Below are 19,941 nucleotides of genomic sequence, written 5' to 3'. Positions count from 1 at the left end.
AGTTGCCAGATGGTGCGTGGAAAGATTGCAGAGTAGCTCAACTAATTTGAAATAAATTGAAATTATGATGTGATTAAATATATATATAGTCACATATTGAGTCAGCAGTAATTCCTGAACACCAAAGGTTGTGATTCAGAGTGTGTGAAAGCTATAGGAGGAATGGATAAATGGTTGAAATGTGTAGCTTCTGCCGCTATAGTATGAATGCAAACCAGCAGCCGAACTGTATTAAAACTAATGTATTGTAGATGACAGATAACACCCACAAGCTGAAAAGTAACAGAAAAGTGACACCAGGTGACAGTGTGTGGAGCTCTTTAACACTACATGAGTCCCACAGAGCTGTTTTCTCCCTCACTGGAAATTGTTTCATTTAATGTCATCTATACAATGGAAAATCACCTGCTCTGTTAAAAAAAGAAAGAAAAAAAAACTGTAGACAGTATGACGGTTTTTCAGGTCTGCTGACAGTAACATGAGGTGGGAATCCCCAGAGAGTACTGAAGGATGCAAGTGCGGCATTTCAAAGTGAAAATCCTGTTACATTTACTCAGTGTCTGTGTGGCAATCTAACATGAAATAGCAGATCTGAGGATAGCAGTAGTGGATTGTAATTAAGTACATTTATTTATGCTGGACTACAAGCACAGCTTTGAAGTCCTCTAACTCTCTGCATTTCCTACTCCAGCACTTTTTTTTTTTTGACAGAAGTTTCTTTTCAGATTAATCGTATATCCTTGTGACCCTTTACATAAAAAGCAGTGTCTAGTTGAAATGATGCCTGGACTACACATGAAGTAGTTCAAACTAATTCCACCTCGACCAATAATGACATTTCACATAATGCTCTGATGCAGCTGTATTAACAATGTCAATTATTACGTCACTGGGGTCATTTTTCTGCAGAATCAGTAGTTTGCTGACAGTACCTCTGTTCATATGCTGAAGTAGGACTTGAATGGCGCATTTGGTGCTTTCACTTGAGCAAAGGATCTGAGTACATTTTCCACCACTGATGCAAACTAAAATCCAAACATTTGTGAGTCAGACTTGCTTGTGAACGCTGACCACATGAATCCAAGCCGTACACTGCTCTCTTATCTCCCGCGTGTGCTGGAAAGTGGGAGGGGGCAGGCACACAAACACAAGCCTTCATCCAGGCGAAGTTGGGCGCGATGGGAGGGGAGCGCTCAGTGCTGCAGCTGGACGCCGGAGCGGCTGGTGTTGTGCTGGGAGAGACGAGACGCTGCGTGTGACAGCGGTGTCGGAGTGATAATGAACGCCTTCAGTAAGTGCTGGGATGGATGAGGAAGGTTTACTGTCAGCGCGGGGTGGAATAACAGTGTGCCGTTGTGCCTCCTGGCTCCGCGATGGTGTCACTTCTGTGCGCTTTTCCCTCCGCTATCCGGACAGGGGACCCCGGCAGAGAAGTGACACACCGGCGTCGGAATTTACACAGTTATCAGTCTGAGAATAGACGGGCGAGGGAGTAGAGGCACTGTCATGGAGAAACAGAGCAGAGTCAAGGAGGACATGCCGACGTCGAAGGAGGAGAAGCGTAAAGAGAAGAAGCCCAAATCCGGGAAGCTTTTCCGAAAGAAATCGTTGAAGTCTGTGGGGAGCTTTATGAACAGAATCATCAAAACTTTAGGCACTTTCACTCACTTTGGAGACGCTGACGCGCATGACGCGGAGGACGACGATGGGGGGTTTCGGAATGGCGCACCTTGCACCCTCAGCGCCAGCTCGGGAGTCGTCAGAGAGGATGCACAGGTGTGTTGGGACCGCGCGGTGAAAAACACTTCGAGCACGTCTTCTTCCCTGTGCGCGGGGAGAGAGAAACTGCTCTACCACTACGGAGACAAAATCCCAGGTGTGCTGGGGCTGAAAAACCACGGGAACACCTGCTTCATGAACGCCGTGGTCCAGTGTTTGAGCAACACGGACCTGCTCGCTGAGTACCTGGGGCTGGAGCGGTACAAGCTGGACCTGAGTCAAACCAGACTAAACGGGCTGGTGAGAAGTGATGAGACGCGGTTTGCCAAGGGAGAAGTCACGGAGCAGCTGGCATCACTTGTCAGGGCTCTGTGGACTCTGGAGTATACCCCACAGCTGTCTGTTGACTTCAAGGTACACAGAGAAGCCCACTAAATGTCAGCCTGAGAAACACAGTCTACAGGTGGATGTGACCTTAAGGGCAGAGTAGGTTCAGGCATGAGAAGTGCAGGTAATATATAAAAAAAAAAAAGGTGGTTATCATTGACTAAACACAGCCTGCTGCATTATCAGTGCTGAGTGAACTTAGTGTTGAGTCAAACTTAATTGCATGTTTTGCACACAGTATGCCATAAACAGCAGTAAGAAGTGCACGGAGTGGCCTGACTGTAGGACAAAAAGAAGGGTGTCACAAGTCTTACATCATTTGCTGTAATTGCCAGCAGTATAGAAACCATTCTCCCTCCCTCACGCGCTAACAAGCGTACAGTGCTTTGCCCTGTGACTCCAGTGTTTTCCTGCCTGGTGATAATGAGGCCGCTGCTCTGTGTCACTGCAGGCTGAGGTCGCGGGGTCAGCGGGTGCCTGACCCCCGGAGCAAGGCTGGACTTTTTTTTTTTCCCAGCAGAACACCTTATGTGACAACGCTAAAAACTTTATTGATCCAAACACAGCCTGCATCAATTTTTTAAACAAACCCAGTCGGTATGTGATGATTTTAAGTAAATCATCACTTCCTAGCTGCAGCAGGAACTAGATTAGTCCTTTATTTCCTCGCAGTGAAGCGTGGATGACTGCTCAGCTGTGCATTGGTGTTTATTTAGAAATGCATTGGCACAGGAAGAAGATGATTTATTAAGAATCATCTTCCCTGAGGATCAGGAGCTGAGCCCCATCAGGAGACCCTCAGGCTTTCCTCCTCTACCCACGCTGATGATGGGGGGGGGGGGGGGCACCCATACTTTATCTGCTTGCAGCTCTTTGCTCTGGATTTCTCTGAGCCATAGTTCAAGGCAAGAAGCAGATAATATGGAGCAGCGAACAAAGAAACTCCACAATGGACCTATTCTTGGAAATGCTAATTACGCTGTAAGAAAATGGTATATGTATAGCTACTGACCCCTGCTGCCCTGCTGTACAGGCTGACTTTCCTCACACTTGAATATATCATAATGAGGAAGCCAGAAGTTCACCTGAGAGCCATCTAAGTGCTGGCAGTTTCGTAGCCGCATATGAAATGCAGCGTTGACAGTCCCGATCAATTTTAACATTGATTCTCTCTTTCTCTTTTGCCGTCCCGTCTGCTGTGCTCTTCTCTGCCCGTCAGCCAGAATCCTTACTGTCAATAATTCCCCAATTCCGCGCTTTTCATTCCTTCTCGTGTCTCACAGGGCGCAGAGATCAGATATTTTCAGGACAACAATCAGAGGGAGCAGCCCGGAAACATCTTGCTGAGATTCAAAGAAAAACACTAAACACTCCGCCTTTTATGTGATGAGACGTTTCCTGTGTTCGAGCACACACACACACACACACACACACACACACACACACTGCTGATTCTGTTGGCTGTGGTTTGTCACCATAGGAGGTCCAGAGTTCATGCAGCTTAGGCCTTCTGAAATTGCCTGTTGGGTAATACCACAGCTGCCTGAAGGGAGGCATTATAAAATAATCAGATAGCTCCAAGGCTTGTGTCTGAGAGGCAAAATTAGCTCCCAGTTGCAGGAACTCCAGACAGCACAAACCATTCAGCAACATTCCTCCAAAAGGACCAGTCTTTAATGAAGTGCTCAATTAATCTATTGTTGTAGTAAATTGATTATCAGTGGTTGCATGCCTCTGAAAGTGACGTGTTTTGCACAGATTCAGCTAAAGCAGCCGGACTAAAATGAATTAAAGGGACTACCTATAGCACCCATCTGCACGCCACAGGAATTTTGATAATGAATTATAAATGGGCAAGTGTTGAATGGGATCTCTTTTTTTTTTTGACAATTACCCTTCCAATAGGAGCTACACAGTGCAGCACTTTTCATTTTAAATGAATAACTCTGTTCATGTGCACCTCCTCTGTGAATGTAGAATCATCCTTGTTTGATCAAATGTTCTTCAAAGTTGATGAATCAGCAGTGGCCTCCTCGCAGGTCAGTTGGCTGCAGAGTCCCAGGCAGGAGAAAAAAAAACAACAACAACAACAACAAAGTCCTGCCGAATACTTGGCGCTCTGCCACATTCCAGCACCACCTGGCTGGTAGAGGTGGAAGGAGGGAGGCAGCTTTTATAAATGTTCACTTATACAAGATATGGCTGTGCTGCTTTGGGATGTTTTAAATCCCCCAGTGTCCAGGGCTTCCTCGCTCACAGATGCGCCTCAGACATAGCAAGTGAATGTCTGGTTGAGCCTCTTTAACCTGGGAGCAGATGTGTGCCTTTGATCTGGACAGGACTTGTGCATTTTCTGCATCCCCCGCTGGCTGGATGGCGTGTTTGCACAGAGGGGCCTGCACAGGGACAAAGCCTGAAACTCAAACAGTTGCTCAACAGCCAATTTATCAGTTTCCATAACATGAGAGGCCTGAGAAAGACGGGAGTTGGGCTGAGCAGGCTTGATTACTGGACAGGAATGTCATTCTCTCTGCTGTGTATCGATGGGCATATTTTGGAAGCTAATATGTTGTGACGACAGTGAGTCTTGCTCTGGTATGTGTCAATATTTGCCGTCTCCATGTTGATCTTTAATGATTATCTATGTCGCTGGCTGCAGTGGGTCAGACAGCTCATGGAAGATGTACAGCAGAGCGGTGACTCCTAACAAGGGCTCGGCTTCATGCACCCTTAATCACCTTAAGTGACTCGCTCTTATCACATAGATAAGATAATCAATGGAGGCAAATTTTGGATCGTGTTGCGCTATTTTCAGTAGATCTTTAACCTGAGAAAACCAGTTAGCAAGCAAACAGAGAAGTCTGAGCAGTTAAACTAGCTACAAGTTACCAATAAATGGTTAAAATAGATATCTAACAGTGATGGATAAACAGTTCAAATGGTGAAGACTGTTGGGTAAATGGTTGAAATGGTTCAGATAAACACTTGAAAAAGTTAAATAAAAAGTAATGGATACATGTTAGAAATATTTACCACTGGCTAAATGATGTAGAGGATAGAAGAGTGTTTTCTTATTTTCTCTTTATCTGTTAGTTTGATGATTACCCACATTACAAAGTGGCCAGTGGCCATTATGCCGCAGAGAGCAATAAAAAAACACGGCATTTTCCACCACCTCAATTATATCACCGAGACAATTGCCACCTTCAAAAGGCTGATGGTAATTACTGTTATTACTTTGCTGCACAACAGCTTCAGGCCAGTGTGTGTCCATTATTCTCATGGTTAATGTCAGAGCATTTTTTGCAAAAGCAGCCCTGAATGTTTCAAGAGCATTTATTTAAAGCAGAGCGGCTGCACTGCACTCATTCTGGAAACATTTGTTTAAATGTCAAGCGTGATAGTTAGGCCACGTTAAACCTACAGTCTGGGTGGGTGTATACAACATAAACTGTGTGTGTGAAAATAAAACAACGCATACATTTAAGTTTGAGAATATCTTAATTCAGAGCAAACCTAAAAGTTCTCAGTGTGTCATCAATAAAAGCAAAGAGCAAAGTGAAAATATTGGCGCACACATGCAGTTTAAAAGAAAGTCACGCACACTCTTGATGTAATGAAAACATTACTCAACAGAGAGACCCGGCTGTCCAGTCATATTGGCTATAAAAGTAGCTCTATATCGGTTAACTTTTCATATTTTGTGACAAGCTTATGTTAAAAGTACTGTAAGGATCCAGTGCTGGATGACAACACTCATCACTTTTTAGCTTTGAGGTCTACGAGGCAAAGGAGGCTTCACTTTCACTTTCAAGACAAGATCAGACGGGGAGATTAGAGAACCTTATTGCTTCGCCAAGACTCCACCAGCAGTTTTTTTTTTTTTTTCTGTTTATGAATTTTTATGTTCACTTTTTGCACTTGTCAGTAACCACGTCTCAGTACCTACTTTGAAGATGCAGCCCGAGCTCTACTTCGCTGAGCTGATGCACCAGCCATACTGAACGGCTCACTTTTAATGTTTTGAAAGAAGAGTTGGGTTTGTCTGGTCTGGTCTGTGTTTAGTGTGAGTTGCTGCGCTAGAGGAATATTCAGCTACATGCTACAAAGAGGGTTTGAATTCGGTATCTCTGCCCATCTTTTGGAGAACTGAACCAGCAGCTCTTCAGTGACAGGCCTCCGACCTCATCATCAGACATCCTACATCACCTTATGGTGTAATAGCAAGAAGCGTATCACATATTAGTGCATTATGAAGCGATGATTACAGTCTGCTGTTCCCTCTGCTATAATCTCTCATCGCTGCCTTTGCTTCTCCGGGCTGCCAGCTGCGGTTCATGCAGCTAATTCCTGCCTAATTGAGTTTGGTGCCATTCACATCTGAAATCACATAATACCGCATGTGAGCTTAAGTAGTCTTCAACCTACTTTTAAGAAGAATGTTATTCACGGCTTCTTTTTTTTTTTTTATGTCAAAAATCTCAAAATTGAGTTTCTCGAGGAGAACAAGGCAGTACTTTCAGACAAAGGCATATTTTGCAAATCCAAAATGTGAGATGACTGTGCGTCAGTCAAAGCGTGGGCCAGGTGGAGAGGAGGAAAGCGTGAAGAGTGTCAGCGCAAATTTGCAAATCTAGGATTCCTCTGATCAGCGTTCTGTGGAGAAGGCAGGGGTAGAGCTGCCCAGCGAGCACACCCCAGCTGTCAAAAGCAGTAAACGAGTGCTGGAGATTCACATGTTTTTGTGCTACAGTTCTTCAGAAAGGGCATCTGAGTAGGCAGTTTAGTTTGGCTAATTAATCCACTACTGTTTTTCAGTCAAGTTAATTTTAGGATAATCTGAATAGGATGTATACAGTCACGAGTTTTGGCAGGTTTCTCTGTAAAGTGGCTGTATCATCAGAACTTCACATCAGTACTGTTCAAGCACTGAACCATCTTCCCCGGTTGTGAAATACACTGTAATAATTATGTAGCTGTGGAAAAATGACACTTTCATCATGTGTGCTTTTCCCCCTCTCCAGACTATAGTGTCCAAGTACGGATCACAATTTCGTGGTAATTCCCAGCACGACGCCCTGGAATTCCTCCTGTGGCTGCTGGACCGCGTCCATGAAGACGTCAACCTGGCCTCCCACAACAACAACAACAAGGCCAAAGGTCCCGGAAAGGTAAGAATCTGCAGGGCTGTTGGGTCATGTAGCAGCAGGCGACATGATAATTCTGCTTCTCACTAAGAAAAGCTCCCAGTGTCACTGATCAGAAAACAGCCCCCCCCCCATAGTAGCATCTATAATACAGGTTCAAACTGCATGCTCAATTGATGCATAACTAATACATGACTCATTATGATTAAATGCAGTAATGCATTATACAAGAACGCCTGTGGCTTGATATATGGTGAAATCATTATTAGTTCTTGTGATTCGAGATCACTTTATGAATGATAACTCACACTTAAGACACATTAATTAACATGAAATCACGTTATTTTTAAACAGGTTAGTGTCTCAGACCAGTGCATCTCATTTTTCCACTATTGTCACATTCAAATTCATATGAATATTGCAGCATATTCAAGCCAGCGTTCTCGCATGAATTCAAGGTAATATGCATTGCATGCAGCAATGTAGCCAATCATATCTGTAGTAACATACAACACAATGGCAAATGTTTTCTGGTGTTTTCCTCCAGTGCTTCACATTACTGACGTCCTCATTTGTGTTGCTTATTATCAAGCTCGCAAGTCTCCTTCATGAGGATGTTCAGTGGGTTTTCTTTCTTTGTTTTTGATAATTCAACAGATAGCAACATTATAGTTAACTCTCCAGAGGTTATCTACGGGTCTCAGGATTCATTCTGCAATGCAGTTTTCATGCCGCTGAAACCAGTGTGGCAGCCGAAGCTGTGCAGCCTTGTTCCGTGTCTTAATGCATTGCCTGTGGACAAGCAGAGTACAAGTGTGGCGATTTGGTGTTTGATTTTCTCTCAGCACGTCGTCTCCTGGAGGTAGGCCTGCAGGCGCGCTGCATCCTGATACTCCTTGAATGGAACTTTGAACTGCTCCGCTGTGAGCCATTAAGGCAGAATTTTCATGTATTATTAAATACATGTTTTTACTTCTGAAATAGACATCCTTCTTTTTTGTAGCTTTATTGGGGTGATAACTCGTGGTATAATTTATGAGAAGCGCTATACTTGCTGTTGGTGAGTCATTGCAAATAAATCTACTCAAACTCAGTGCCCTTGTGTCTCCCGAGGCGCTAACTGCAGAGATTTATTCTGTTGTTTCATCATTTTGGGACTGGGAGATATCGAGATCAGGAAGTCTTACACTCCCAAGGCTATACATTGGATAATTTAAGATACGACATCCCTTTTTCTGTGATGCTGGTATGACCCACATGCAACCTTGCATTGAATACTACAATTATAAAAAGAAAAGCTATGTTCTTTCTGAAAAGAACAGGAGGGTATGCACAACATAAAGAATGAACAACCAAGGTTATATTGAGGATTTTGGCTGGTCTGGAAGTTTGCTCCTCCGTTCAACTGCAGCTAATGCTCAGTCCTTCCATTGGCATGTGAGTGATTAACTGAGGCAGTGAGACAATTTAAGAGATAGTGACAGAAATGAGTGTGGGACTGTTTTAACAGTCCACCTTCATCATCTGTGGGTGTCCAGCTCCCCATATCAATGAAAATCTTACTTGCCAGCTCCCCCAGGTTGTGTATGTTTCTGGTGTTCACACAGAATATCACATGAACTAAATCTCCTTGTGAGTTGCCCTTTAATGCCGGATAAGAGTGAGCGATGGGGTGAGGTTTGGGAGTAAGGGGGAGTCTGGACTGTGTCTTTGAACGTACATGGCTCCGCAGAGGACATGACAGGAGGTTAGGACTGGAGAGCTGCTGATAAGGTCTGTCATGATGAGTCTGCAGCACCCCAGGGAAAATGTCGCCGCACCTTGTTAACACCCAAGGAGCCAGTGAGGTGTGGAGGACATAAACCTTTAAAAAGATAATCCTGGATCCTGCTATATGATGGTTTCTCGACTTATTTGATATAAGGAGCATGAGTCTTTCTCTCAACATTTAGCCTTCCTCCCATTGAGAACTAGATAATGGATTTAACGTTGAACAAAATCCTGTCCCTGATTGGGTGAAAGCCAACAAAAAGTGGAGACGACGGCTAAAGTTGAGAAGCTCGAATTGTAAAACACAAGACATGACTATTTGAGGCAGGATGAAAGCAAGGCTCGTGGGATCTCAGAGGTAGAGTGTTGGATAATTCAGAAACAGATTACCAAATCAGAGATGATTAGTTGAGTGTGAACTAAACAGGGAGTCCTTTATCCATGGTGATTTGATTATCTACTACGCAAGCAGTAGTATCTTGGTGGGGACACTCATTTTCTAATCCAAATGCTAGTCAACATACAAGGTTGCTCTAAGAGTTCTACTTGTTGAAAATGCGATACTCAAAATCCAAGACTGACTTGAATGAACCCCTGACTTTTCATCTTGGTCTGCCATGAGGTTGGCATTTTTGGTTTTGAGTGAAATGTTTCAACAGCTATTGGATGGATTGTCATGAAATTTGGCGTACACATTTGTGTCGACCTCAGGGAAATCCTCTAACTTTCCATTTAGCAACATCATCAAGTAAAATTGGTATTGTGCCCAGTACTTCGGTTAATGACCAAACACCTACAAAAACAATGACATGGCCATTAGCTTCAGCTGTGCTTTGTGTTGAGTGTTGATTAGCAAAGCCTGGGAACGTTCAGGTTTGGTGACTATATCTCTGAGATGAGGTGGTTCACACTGTGCTGACTAAGTCTGCAAAGTATGTGATCAATGCAGTTTATGATGTAGTGATGGGATGACATGTTTTGCAAAGCAGCTCATCGTTGCACCATAAGTGCATTTATGCAACATGTTGCAGGTCAACAGATGCCTGGAATAACCTGTAGGTCTTAAACTGCTGTAGGTACAGCTTTGTATGAAAACTTCGAGGTATACTATGCAGTTTTTCAGTTATTGTTAATAAACACATCATTCAAACTTGGCCCTTCCTCCCTCGCTGCACCAGAAGAGCACTGCTTGTATGAACACTGCAAGCTGCTATTGTAGGAATGTTACATTTGGTTTAGTGGAAAGGCCAAGCGAGCCAACTAAGCTAACCACCAGCACCTCCCTGTCCTCCAGAAAACAGGTCAACTCCATGTCACTCTTCATCCTCATCCTCTCCTTCAGTGCTCACCAGCGAGTGACAGCCAACCCCAAAGTCACTCTCATTTTGTCCACTTGCCGTTTTGCCGCGCTGTATTTGAGGTTTTTCAGTTCTGTGCCCACCATATTCATAGCTTTCTCTTGGATGTGGGCTGCTTACAGTCTGGCACCTGGTTGCTACCTTTTTCTAAAGTCCTGACCTCACCTGCATGCTGTTATTGGCTGGGACCTACACACCCGCTGCACAAAGGTGCAGGCCAGAAACATCCCGAACATGGCAAAAGAAGACAAAAATAAGAAAACACAAGCAGAGGGCAGGGCCTCTGCAGATAAACACACCACAACACAATTCTAGTGGCTCATAAGTGATGACTGAGAGAGTTTATTCATTGTGTTTTAGGAAAATCCTGCATAGTCTAGCTTTAAATGGTTTATTAGCCTCCTTGTACTGTACAGTCCATGATTAGGCCATTCCCTTGTTAATCTTTGTGCCATTTTTTGAAAACCTCTGACATGTTTAATTAGGGATCACTTCAGAAGCACACACTGCTGTAACAGAATATTCTGCATGAATAATATCCTTTGGAGTGAGTGAGAGAGTGAAGAGGAGAGCAGCGCTATGGCCTCTGTCCAGAGCAGAAAATCTCTTGTGACAGTTGTCTCTTATGTTTGTCCAGGCCCTGTGCCATCAGCCAGTGTGGGCTCTTTGCAAACACCAAGGTTGTCATGGATTTCGGTTTTATCAGTGAGGAAACATGCAGGCACATAGGCCTCTGCTCAATATCAGGAGCAGGAGGGAAATCATTCCGCTAATTCTGCCTCCCAGTGAATCATAGTCTACTCCTTGTCTTATTCTCTGCTTTGTCTCTTACACACTGTACCTCTGTAAGAATGTACAGTAACGCTGTGGTATGCAGTCTGCTATCACTGCCCCACCCACAAAGGAGCTTTGTGAGGGGCAACGAGGGCCTCACTGAGGGCAGGAGAAGGCCAGCTGCAAGAAAAAGTGTCTAAATAACACCCCTCTTCAACTTTTAAGAACCATTCAGGATCATTTTTGGTCCGTGATGGTTTGTGTGCTTGCTTGTTTGTTGTTCACCTTGGTGTTAATCTCCTCTGCTGCAACCCTGCAAGAGCTGTGGTGGTGCTGGCTGGCTGGCAGAGTCATCCAGGGTCACAGCCAGGCTGATGGGAGGCGTCAGTGCCCGTTTACCAGTCCACGCACGTTCAGCCAAGGAGTCTGCAAGCTCCATCCTCTTATGCTGCTAATTCAGGAGCCTGTGGGGCTATGCTAATTGTTTTTGAGCATGTGTTATTAGTTAGCACTTTGCAGAGGGGAGACAGAGCCCAAACAGAAAGTAGAAAGTTAGGAAGAGGGACCCTGAAACAACCCCCCACCCCCCCTTCCCCTCACTCCCTCTCTCCATCCACAGTCTCCTTGGGCTGTCTATGTAGTCGCAAGCAGTGAGCGTCAGAGTAGCTGGAGCTGAAGTATTTTGTATTTGTAATGGAGGGTGACAGTTCACAATCATTTACCGTTGACTCCCCGTGGCTTGGACTCATGTGGCGTACATTCTCTGTTGGTTTGTTGATGATTACTTAGGAAACACAGTGCAAGTGTGAAGCTCTCTCTCTCTCTCTCTCTCTCTCTCTCTCTCTCTCTCTCTCTCTCTCTCTCCCTCTCAGCTCTCTCTCTCTCTCTCTCTCTCTCTCTCTCTCTCTCTCTCTCCCTCCCTCTCTTGGCTCTATGAATGCGGCTCTTTGTAAGTCGCAGGAAGAAAGAGACACTTGTTGTGTAGCCCCAGTACAGAGATGGAGAGGTGAGAGCGAGTTCTCTTCAATCGTGTGGCAGTGGAGGGGGGAACAGTAGGCAGTAGTGACAGCCAGAGAGATGGAGTAACAGAGAGAGAGAAATTACTTCTACGTAGCAAAACCTGCAGTAGAAATGGTAGATTGTGGATGTTTCTCCATTACAAATGTGTCTGCTCCCGCAAAAGTATAGTTTTTGTTACAAGGTCAGACTCTGCACAGAGTGGAGATTACCAAAAGACTGAACTGGACACTTAATTTATCATAAGAACAACAGCACCTGCACCCAGACAATAGGACAAAACTTAATATTGAGAGTAGAGATGCAAATGTCAGGAATTTCCTTAATGGATTATTAAATGTGTTAACAGTTGATAATCGCTGCAAAGTGCAAGTGACTTAGATATTTGAGCAATGAATAAAACATCATTGAAATTATAATAACAAACTAATGCCTTCACTCTGTGGTGCTCTAACTCTCTTCTGTCACCCTTCAAGAAATGCCCGAAGTTAAAATATTATTGCTGCACAACTTTCAGGCTTTATTGGAGGACATAAATTAGATGAGTTTGAACATGCTGGGCAGAGAAGTACATAATTTTCTAACCCCCCCCCCCCCCCTTTTTTTTAAACATCTGCTCAGATTGGACAGATGTCTCGGAGAAATGCACAAATACAATCGTGCATCACCTGCATATGTTAATGGGATTTACACCCAAAGAAGGTCACTTAGAAATGACTTTTGTTTTGATGTCATTGAAAAGCAGTGCTTGTCTTCAGCATCAGCATCGTACCATGCTCTTGAAGCTTCTGGCGTGCAGTGATGAGCAGCTGTTAGCTTGCTCTGTTGAAGCTGGTAGTTTGGTGTTAGCATGAGCCTCTGGATAGCAGCATCCCCGGACAGCTGTCAGATAACAAGGTGATGGGATTGCCACAGCTCTACAGTTGTACTCAACTGGTTGCTCAGTCCGGGGAGTTAGCTGGCTGTCACAATGTGTTCAGTTGGGCGTGATTATTTTTCATCTATGGAAGGCAGTGGACCATCGTGTTACACAGAAAGAGGCTCCAAATTGACTGCAGAGAAAAATGTGTAGTTGGATTAGTTTGTTAATATTAAAACAACACATTTTTTATGATCAGATATTTTTATTATTAAAACAAGACATCAAAGGTTTGTTTTGTTCAGGTTTCTTGGTACATAGTAAAACCTGCAATAAAACCACACATGAATCATCGTAGTTTGCTGTTTTATGTGATGTATTGCTAGCTTGCTTGCTAAGATGCAACAACACGAATGGGGGAAATGCATTCATTTAAGCATGTGATAAATTTGTTGCTCGGTGCTGTTTGATACAAAAAAAAAAAAAAAGGATCAGAAGTTGCTAAATCTAGCGACAATATTGCTGAATTGGTCTTACTTCACCTAGTGACCTAATCCGGTACTACACCAAAAGCACGTTCTCATACTGCCCGTCCCTTGTGTTCTGTGTTGCCAGTTGACATTGATTTGCATTGGTTTGATTATTAATGGCAATAAAACAATACTCAGCTAATCATTGCTGTCCTGATGTAAGTGAAGAGCATCTGTAGAGCAGCTTTCAGTCAGTAGGTTTGCGCTGTGTGTTCTCTTAACGTCATGATCGGGGCTGATAAGCCTGGTCCTCCTCTTCCTCCAGATTAGCAGCACAACCATCACTGTGTGGCCCCTCTTTGGTCATTACTTGTGCTCTCCTTCCCTTCCTCTGCCTGCACATTTGATTTGTATCATGTGAGTGATTGTATACTGAAATTAGACACTGCATGCAGACAGTGACCCAGACGTTGCATCGAGATTTCATCCTCCTTTTCACTGAGTCTAGCAGTACATGACCATAAATGCACCTCTAAACACACAGCCGGGCGCTGCAGTTGCCTGTGTGTGGTCAGTGCCGCTCCCCTCTCTTGTCAGGGCTGGATGCGAAGAGTTCTCTTGCGATTCTTGAATGTTTTTGGGTGTGTGTGTGCGCGCACGTGTGTGTTTCCTCTCCACTCTGCCTTTGATTCTGTCTGCCCTGCCAAGCTGAAATGGCTTCCTGTGGCTCAGATCCACCCAGCTGGAAAAGCAGCTTGGAGGGAAGGGTCCGAATATGACCACTCTGTGTTTGAGGTCCTCCGTCACCTCTGACCCAGATTGGCGTTGATTGGCCAAGAGCCTTAAGCCCCCAACAGATGCTAAGACGAGAGTTTGCTGTGTGTAGAAATGAGTGTTAAATGAACTTAATGCATCTAAATATAGTCAATACCTTGCTCAGTCATGGAGGTTGGATCCTAAAAAAAGGAGCTGGTTTTGCTGGCTGGGGTTGCTGACTGTGGCACAGACACAATTAAGATGCAACCGTCTGACTGCTCCAGACAACACAATGCATCACCGCTGGTTTAAAGAACAGTTAAAGGACATTTCTATAAACAGCACTCTGCAGGGAGCCCAACCCAGAAAGCATTTTCTCATTAAGTTCTGGAGAGCTTTAAAATAAAAGGAAACAAAATTACCATTTGCTTTTATGGGATTTTGACTTCTCGGAGAGTCTACATGGTGTAATTGCTTAAGAAGTCAAATATTCTCCAAACTATAAATCAGCAGCACACAAAGCTTTCAGAGTCATTGTTTGAACTCTCATAGATTTGTCTTCAAACGTGCTTTGCCTGAGAAGAATGAAGTTGTTTTGCAAAGAAATATAGTTCGATCAACAGATTCTTTATTTCATATTAAAAAAAAAAATCTCTCACACACAATTATTCGCAATCCAGCTGAGTCTGATTGGCAGACAGCGCCGACCCCAACAATTTAAGTGATTCAGATTTGCTGAGTGGAGGCTTTCCAGCGAGCATGTCAATTCAATTGGCTGAAACCAGGCTGACTGGAATGATTTAAACAGTTGTTGATAGATATAATTTAAGCAGCGGGACGTGCCTGTCACGCCAAGTCCAGTTTTAATGTGTGATCTTGAGTTAAATTGAATCTGCCTGCGAAGATGAATGGATTTTTTAAAAAGCAATAATTATCAATCCGGCCTCACCAACAAATGCCAGTTTAGACAGAGAGCTTTAATCATGTAGGAAAGTTTGGATTTCTGCATTATACCTTCAACCCAGAACATACTTACTGTTGTTTGTGATGGCCATTAAAACTCTACCTGACTGGCAGGTACAAGAGGCTCCCGTGTGTCTCTGCTGATTGATGTGTGGAGTCATTTCCTCCTCATCTGTGCCACCACAGTCATCAGCAGCAGCCGCAGAAGCAGGAGGGTAATAATAAACCTCATCGGCTCAGGAGGACAACTCGCCTTCATTTGAATTAATTTCCCCCTCAGCCTCTGCTGCTGCTCTCTTAAAGGTGGGATAAATCTTCTTAAGAGATGTCTCACAAAGTCATATCCACCAAGAACATTTCCAGTGAATTCCTCCCAAGTTTATTTTTAGATTTTAAGAGAATGCAGTTTAAGCAGCCAGCGTCTGTGTTGTGTCCTCTGTCTCTTTGAGAGGAGGACTGCAGTCGAGAGGCAGATAAACATGCCATCAGTGGGCACTGATTGGCTCCACTGGACCCAGTGAGCTTAATGGTTTGTTATATGTTGCTGATATGACACGACGCTTCTCCACTGAAACAAATGTGTCCTGTTGATTGCTGCTCTTTATCTGGTGTTATTTATTGTCCTACATCTCTAAAAATCAGTGACGTTGATGAGGTAAAACAATAAATGGATTGTCTTTGTGCTGTTAGCAAATGATGGCAGGATGATCTGTTTTATTTATGGATCACACAGCATTCCAACTTTTTTGGAATCGGGGTTGTAGAAGGTAGAGGTCTTCCTGGGTCCAAAAATTTGTGCCCAATCCCAAAAAGACCTGGAAATGTATTCCCAGGAACCAAAATGGATCCTTGCCAAGAAAGTTGGTAAAGTACATCCAGGTTTTCTGTTATTCCTCTTGCTGATTGAAACAGCATCCACTCTTTATTTCATCTTAGAAGTCCACTTGCTGTTTCGGTTAAGGATGACAAACATGACTTGTTTTAAATCAGCTTTGCAGTTTTGAGCATCGAGCATAATAAAGATAACTTCGACTGTTCGCCCGTTTGAACTATAACTATGATTGACTCGTTTGCCTGTCACAGCAGCAGCTGGTGAGCTTAGTTTAGCACAAAGACTGGAAACAGCTCCTCCTCCGGTGACGTTTTTACACTTTGGTATTTCTACAATTTAACAAACATGATGTGTTATAGCGGGTATGTATAGTGAGCTTTAGCTCCATTAAAAAGGTCAGTATTGGCCCTGATGCGGTACATCCCTTCTCATCACCATTATATTTGTATAACAAACTCATACAGCTGGATCCTATCCCAGCACGCACTGGACAAATACAATATAACAAAGTGCCGGTCCACTGCAGGTGGAGTACTGAAGGCAGACACTCACAGTCACTCAAACTCAAATTCATACCTGCGAGCAATTTAGAGTCTGCAGACCATTTTTTGGATAGTGGTAAGAAACGGTGGAAACCCAGCAGTCCATGTAAACTCTGACAGAGAGAAGACAGTGACAGGTAATAAAGTCTGGGTCATTTCCACTGAAGTAAAACTGCTGAGGACAAACAGTGTTCAGAAAAGTGTGCTGAGAAACCAGCTGCCAAGACTCATCTCATTGTTCTCATGTCTGAAGTTACTACGTTCATTATATTTCCTCAAACTCAGTGTTTGCAGCCTCAGTCAGTCCTCTGTGACTCACTCTTAGGTCAGATCGTTTGAGTGGTAAGTAAAGGGCTTTCGGTTAAGTCGATGTCATATTCAGTCATCAGTCAACACTCTGCTCATGTCCTGCTTTTAAGATGTGACTCATTCATATCCCACCCAAGACAAAGAAATATTTGCAGCTTGTTGTCATAAGTTCTCTCAGTGCGGCTGCTTGTTATAGCGCACACGCCGTCAGTCAGGAAGTGTGTTGACAGTGCATCACGACTTTTCAGGCCACAAGAATAGAGCCTCCCTCCTGACCAGCTTCTCATCTTGGCTTCCTCGTGTCTTTGTTCCTGTCACCATGTCTGTCTGATCCATCACGTTTTTTTCCCCTCTGTCTCATTTCGTTTCTCTTGTTGAAAGCCTTTTCATTTCCATCTGGCGATGATGAAATTCATTTTGAGGCCTGCGCTCTCTTGTCATTAGGTTCTTGCTCTCAGGCTAGCAGAGGCAGCATACACGCTGCCACCACAATGGCTTCCTCCTCTCATCTCTCACCTTCAGAGAGGAGGATTCAATGAACTGCCTTTGACTGGCCTCCCATGATGAACAGGATTCCCCCGCTGCCAGTGTAGAACCGTCAAAGTCGTCATACTTCAATTTCATGTTGGACTGACACTTCAGTTTGGAACCATATTGAACATTTCCATCACGTGCTGTACAGATGGAATTGATCAGCATTGTCCTTTTGAAGAACTAGTTTCTTTCTTTTCTTTGGGGGGGAATTATAACATATACTCCTGAATTTCTACCAGCAGCTCCCCGATGTCCTTCCAAAACCTTTTGGAGGACATCGTTGTTAAAAAAGTGCTGTGGATCATATAAGTCGTGCCGCATCTCACCCTCATAAAAAAGTCTCAGGTCATCTATGTTGACTGCTGACTGGAGGGATAAAGGAAATGTCAAGGACGACAGCGGGGATTTTGGCCAATGAAACTAGGTTGAAGTCGGAGTGTGTGAAACTTTGAAAAAACAGAACAAGAGCATTTTTCCAAACAAGCTACTTGTAAATCACGATGTGATATTATATCGATTCTTTGAACGACATAATATTCGCTGATATCACAAAGCTGGCCATGGCTCAATTTCGATTTGCCCCAGTTACCTTAAAGAGCCCTCATGCACACGCACAAGATGAAATCTCATCTTTAACTTGATTGTACAGACTCTATGTGAAGTTTCACTGAAGTGCTGTCTTGATGGGATTGCATACAATAGCGAGGCTCCAGAGTATGGATGTCGTTCTGACATGCAACAAAGGTCCCCAGCTGGAACTGAACCAGCAACGTTGCCATTATGTGGCACAAACCATTCGGCTACCAAGGCACTCTGGTCACTGCCAAAGTTAATGTAATGTAAAACAGGAGTGAGCCATGCTAGCACTTCTGCAAGGCTGTATGCTAACATCAACTTGCTAAAAATCTCAGAATGTCAGTGCTGACATGCTAATGTTAAACAGCCAATATTCATCACCATCTGAGTTTAGCATGTCAGCATGCTAATGCTTGTATTGTTTTTAGTAACAGAATATGTTGTCAGTAGTGGGTGATTGGCTGATTATTTGTCATTCTGCAGGGGAATATGAATCTCTGAACCAAATTTCTTGGCAATCCAACCCCATAGTTGTTTAGACATTTCACTCAAAACAGCAAATGTGGCAATGGAGAGAGCCATGAGTCAAGGGATCAGGGGAGCCACGAACGCACAACATGTGGTGTAACATTAATACAACAAGTGGACATTAAGATATCAATATTTGTATCTAATTTTATGGTTATACATCTTGTCAAGACATGTTGCTAAAAACCAAAAATGTCAAACTCCTCTGGCACCAGAGGAAAAGTCAGGGGATCACCAACATCAGTGGGCTTCATCTTCTGGGGACCACGAATGTCTGTTCAAAATGTCATCCATCAAATAGCTGATGGACCGAAGTGGTGGACTGACACACTTTACTAGCAGGGATAAAAAAAACTGCTCGGTAATCATGTGCTTTAGACCAGAATTAAAGAGGCATAAATTGAAGAACCATTTCACATGTTTCAAGTTTCAGTGAGGCAGCTTCAGCACGTCGGATGATCTTCAGTTTATTCCAAAGCGGCCTCAACTTCTTGGCAACTCATCTTTGCTCTTTGAACAAAATTGACTTTGTGATACTCCATTGATCACTTTGGGAGAAATTCATTGTGTTGTTTGTGCCTTGGCACTGGGAGGTCAGAGCGCAGGCCAGGCTCCATGGAGCCTGTAAGGAATTTGGTATTTTGCTCAAAAGCAGTTTGAGCAAAATCTATGAGGCAGATGCATGCTCACAGCGAGTCACCATGGTGGTCACAGAGGGCAGTGTAATGCCAGAATAAAGCTGTTATAAAGATGCCACATATGACCTCACTGGTAGCTGGCTTGTAGACGGATGTACTAACATGGGTCAGGGCCAGTCTGTCCTTCTTCCTGTCCTGTCAGTGTGATTGAACTTAACATACATAGCAGTATAGCTACTGTACATGCAGCACTCCGTTCCCTCACAGCCCTGAGGTCAGCCTGAGTTCATACACCGTTGTATGGCCACTTTGCATGACCATTCAGACGCACCCCACCCAGAGCGATCAGCCACAGGGAATAATGGGCCAAAGGGTCACAGAGAAAAGCTTCCATCGTCAGTGTCATTGGGACTATTTTTAGAGAGGTGCGCACGCGACAGGAGGCAGCGTTGAAGGAGACTGTCCATTATTTATCAACGCTCTGTATGTCAGCTTCATGTACTACTTTGACTTTCTGAGTCATCCGGTTACTCAATAACACTCTTTTTCTCTCGCTCTGCCTCCATCGGTCTATATATCGACACACACACATATGCAGCCTCTTTCCGCCTGCCCCACATCTCTGTCTCTCCTCGTGCGTCTCTCTCTCCCCGTTACGATCACCGCGGGGATTTAGGTGCTGTTGAGTCTTGTTCTCAATCACTCCACTATAGTGCTTTCTCCAGCAGCAGCACACATCCATCCCTGTGTGTTTCCACGGCT

At 44.0% G+C, this 19,941-nt stretch overlaps 1 protein-coding gene across 2 annotated transcripts in view; it reads left to right on the top strand.

The window, feature by feature from the left end:
• Positions 1-1,195: 1,195 nt before the first annotated feature.
• The window catches only part of usp43b (ubiquitin specific peptidase 43b), a 59,633-nt gene continuing 40,887 nt past the window's right edge, over positions 1,196-19,941 (top strand). For both annotated transcript variants that reach the window (XM_076752853.1, XM_076752852.1), the window contains exons 1-2: positions 1,196-2,133; positions 7,131-7,277. In XM_076752853.1, the coding sequence (XP_076608968.1) occupies positions 1,507-2,133; positions 7,131-7,277 (774 nt within the window). In that variant the 5' untranslated portion in view covers positions 1,196-1,506. The remainder of the gene's footprint in view (positions 2,134-7,130; positions 7,278-19,941) is intronic.

This window comes from Chaetodon auriga, chromosome 16, assembly GCF_051107435.1.
Source record: "Chaetodon auriga isolate fChaAug3 chromosome 16, fChaAug3.hap1, whole genome shotgun sequence".
Classification (NCBI taxonomy): Eukaryota; Metazoa; Chordata; class Actinopteri; order Chaetodontiformes; family Chaetodontidae; genus Chaetodon; species Chaetodon auriga.
Note: the sequence above shows the minus strand (reverse complement) of the source record. Positions and strands in the feature narration are given on the sequence as shown.